Raw genomic sequence first — 3,816 nt, forward strand, 5'->3', positions numbered from 1 at the left:
ATTTGCAATTACGCTTGTTACTGGATTTAGATTTGGCTGGATCAGAGGTCATTTGTTTTCAATTTTAAGGCGGACTAAAATGACATTTATTTCTGCCCTTTGCAGGTCCACAGCTTTACAGGCTTGATCTAGCCTGGCTGGCCTTCTCTGCTCTGTTGTATTTTCCATAACAGCCACCCTGTATTACCTGTCTGACTGTGTAGCAGCACTGCCGGGTATTTTCCATTTATCCAAACTGTGTATCTGGATATATTTGTGTTGCAGGTGTTGTCACTGGAAGTAGAGGCCTCTCTTGAGGAAATAACTGCCGAGGCAACGTTTGTGAAGATCCAGGAAGCTTATGAAGTCCTCCTGCGACGGCACAGACCTCATCGATTCAAATAGTTGCCCTTCATTCCTTACTGAGTGGCCTGAATAGTTGCCAGGGCACAGTGAGACTCCTGATCTCATTATTTTTCAGTCATTTTTTTTATTTTCATGGAAATCAAGAGCACGCATAAAGACACTGACATTATAACACAGCTGTCTGATCTGGTTACTTGGCAGAGTTGGTCTCAAACAGCAGTCTGCTGCCACCTGGTGGTGCTACAGATGTAGTAGACTATCACCATAAACTATTTAATCACAATTTGACTTATGTTTGCATGTGCTTTTTTGTTATTAAACGCTAAACTACCACTGCCCAGAAGGTATTAATATAATTGCACAGCGTGAATATTAAAATGAATAAATAAATGTATGTAATAATAATGCAATAAATGTATATGGACAGAAGACAAAGAGAAAGAGAAAATGTAAAATAACCCGCCTACTCCATTCTCCACCAGCGTTTCCGGAAGAGGCCTTGATCATAAACAATGTCTGAAATCCCAGTGAGTCCTTTTTACTGAATCCAGCAGCCTGCTCAGCTTGAAGCCAGCATTTCTCAAACACACACTCACTCGCAGCAGTGTACCGTCTTGCGTGGAGCCCCGTGAGCTCCTCTGATGGCACAAATGTCACCACATTTGTGCCACCTGTACCCGGAGCTGACATGCATCGATGCATTCGACAATCACTGAATCAAGAGCTCTGTTGTACAATTATTCGGTCTGTATCCCAGCATGGGCCCGGAAGTTGTTTGGGATTCCCAGGTAAAAAAAAATCCCGGAGATGCTGTCGTCGCCTGGGAAAACAAACAGCTATCCAGACAATTAAAAAGGAAAACCCCGATCGGTCGCCAGGTAAGGAAGAGGCTTGTGGACTTCACCGCGGCGCTTGGTAAGACCATCCATCGGTTTTAATTCGGAAGTACGGCATGTTTTTGAGTAGTTGGTAGGGTGAATGCCATTTGTCGTGTGGTCGGGTGCCATAGCAACGGCTCATGAGAAACATTGTATAGCTCAGGCCAGTTTGACGTGCTCGATGTTTGATGACAGCTGCGTTCATGCGGACAATTTGGACAGTGGCAACTCCTGCAACAAATTGCCGCCGTGTCTCGCCGCCGTCTCGACCGTCAGTGAGCTGATCGGTGCCGTAGCGGAACCCAATCCGCCGAGCAGCCGAGAGCAAGTAGTCACGGATATATGGAGAAGCGTGATAGTTATTTAGAAAATGTGTTTTCACTGCACAGTCGCCCATCTCGGGCTGAGAGGGATTGTCAGGCGAGGGTCGGCGCTGTGGTTGCGCGTCCCTTTTTGCTTTAATCGCCGTGCCCTGGTGTGACTGGCGCGTCTCCCGGCTGTATCAGCGCCTGTTGCTCCCCATGCGCGGCCAATGCCAGGATATTAATTTTCCCTGCGATGTGTTGTCTCCGCCCCCCCTCCCCTCGCTCTCTCCACAGACTCCTCTGTCCATTGTTGTCATCCATTTGAGCAAAAGGTGCAGCATTGCACATCTGGGTGTTTTCTCTCTCTCTTTCTTCTTTTCTTTCCTCTCTTTATTTCTTTCCAACACGAGATCACCGCCTTAACTCTGGCCACAATAACATACGTGCTAAAATACACACTGCACGTCTGAAAATGTAACTCCAATTGGTGTTTGTCTACATACCCCACTTTTATTGTCTGCGGTGGAGTAACTGTACCTATAACCTACAGTAGGCCTACATCTCCCACGTTAATTATTATTAGCCTATTGCACGTACACACAGAGGGTGGACAAAATAACAGGAACAATTAACAATAAAAGACTACAGATAAATACACATAACCTATAAATGTAATCCCAACAAAATTCAATAAAAAAAGATTCATGATATATAGCCATACGTGTATATCATAAATAGAAAGATTATAAGAAATTGCTCCATTTATGCACACTGGTTTGAGTAAAATACTACATACAGCTGTCTAACTTGGATTGTTTTTTTTCCTAATCTGTATTTCTCTCCTCTCTTGCTATCTTCATCTTCTCCTAATGATGCATGTTTCTCCTGGGATCAATTAAATTTAATCTTAATATCTTAATTTTGTAATTTGGTGAGATTATGTCAAAGTTTCCAATCGAGGGGGCGGCAGTTTTGGCGGTTTTACACTAGATGTCTTCATAGAGTAAATTGTTCCAGCTATTTTGTCCACTCCCAGCAGTTTTAACTCCTCCTCCACTCTATAAATGGGTAGCCTCTCATATTCATCTGCTGGCCACGGTGAAGAAGAAACTACATGATACAGAAATAGCGGGGTGGAATCCAATTTTACTAGTTTATTACAGTGTTACATATTATTAGACACTTGGAACCGAAAGCATAAAGCTATCTGTTTCCTAGCCTTATTCTTGTACCACACACAGCTGGTAAGTATATATGGTTAGATTGAAAGGCATGTGACTAAGATTTGGAAATTTGGGTCTGAATGGGAAAAACTAATATTGATAATCTCTTTCTTTTAAAAAAATTATTTCCGTAGGCATCTGGTGAGAGAATGAATGCTGATGACTGCAATGGACGCTCATATGCACAGGGTACGTTTACATATAAAGGAGAAGCTACTATACATTTGTGTGCACAGTCTCCACACTTTAATGTTTACTTTAATAATGTGGGCATATTTGTGTTTCAGGTAATGGAGGGGAGTCATCAACGGAACAGGATTTTTATGGCGGGTTGCAGGGCCCTTCGGCGAGATCTCCAAACAGTCAGCAGTCCTCACCACACCGCTCCCTTAGTGGTCAGTTATCGTTCCCGGGTTTCATTGTGGCCAAATGGCCTGTATAGAATGATTTGATTAAAATTATGTATGAATGTAAATGTGTCTTCTCTCATCCTCTCTAAACACAGCAAACTCCATTAAGGTTGAGCTGTGCAGTGATGATGAGTCACCAGGCGCTCCACAGCCAGAGAACAGAGAGGCTGTGAAGGATGATAGCAGGAAGGATGAAAGAGGGGACCCCATGGAAGAAGGAAGCACAGAGTACGCTGGTGCTGGAAGAGATAGAGCGAGCGTTTACAGTGAGATGGCCAGTCCAAATGCTGCTTCACCAGGACCTATCCGGCTCCTTAATGGGAAGCTCCAGTGTGAGGTGTGCGGGATGATCTGCATTGGACCCAACGTGCTGATGGTGCACAAGCGTAGCCACACAGGTGTGAACAAGCCAGCAAGGAAGTGCTCATGACAATTCAAGACAAATACATTTTATGGTTAAAGTTTATTATTACCCTAAATGTAAAAAAATAAAGGCAACACATTAAATGATTTACCTCTAAAGTCCTCTGTCCGTCTTATGTGTTCTCAGACGAGAGGCCATTCCAGTGTAACCAGTGTGGAGCTTCCTTCACCCAGAAGGGGAACTTGTTGCGCCACATCAAGTTGCATTCGGGAGAGAAGCCTTTCAAATGTC

At 43.8% G+C, this 3,816-nt stretch overlaps 1 protein-coding gene across 1 annotated transcript in view; it reads left to right on the plus strand.

Moving 5' to 3' along the window:
• ikzf4 (IKAROS family zinc finger 4) overlaps positions 1 to 3,816 on the plus strand; it is a 9,143-nt gene that overhangs the window by 1,044 nt on the left and 4,283 nt on the right. The window contains exons 2-6 of the mRNA XM_035656985.1: positions 1,145 to 1,223; positions 2,886 to 2,940; positions 3,039 to 3,146; positions 3,257 to 3,559; positions 3,712 to 3,805. Of these exons, the coding sequence (XP_035512878.1) occupies positions 1,145 to 1,223; positions 2,886 to 2,940; positions 3,039 to 3,146; positions 3,257 to 3,559; positions 3,712 to 3,805 (639 nt within the window). The remainder of the gene's footprint in view (positions 1 to 1,144; positions 1,224 to 2,885; positions 2,941 to 3,038; positions 3,147 to 3,256; positions 3,560 to 3,711; positions 3,806 to 3,816) is intronic.

Source organism: Morone saxatilis, unplaced genomic scaffold (genome assembly GCF_004916995.1).
Source record: "Morone saxatilis isolate NCDOM2014 unplaced genomic scaffold, NCSU_SB_2.0 Contig15, whole genome shotgun sequence".
NCBI lineage: Eukaryota > Metazoa > Chordata > Actinopteri > Moronidae > Morone > Morone saxatilis.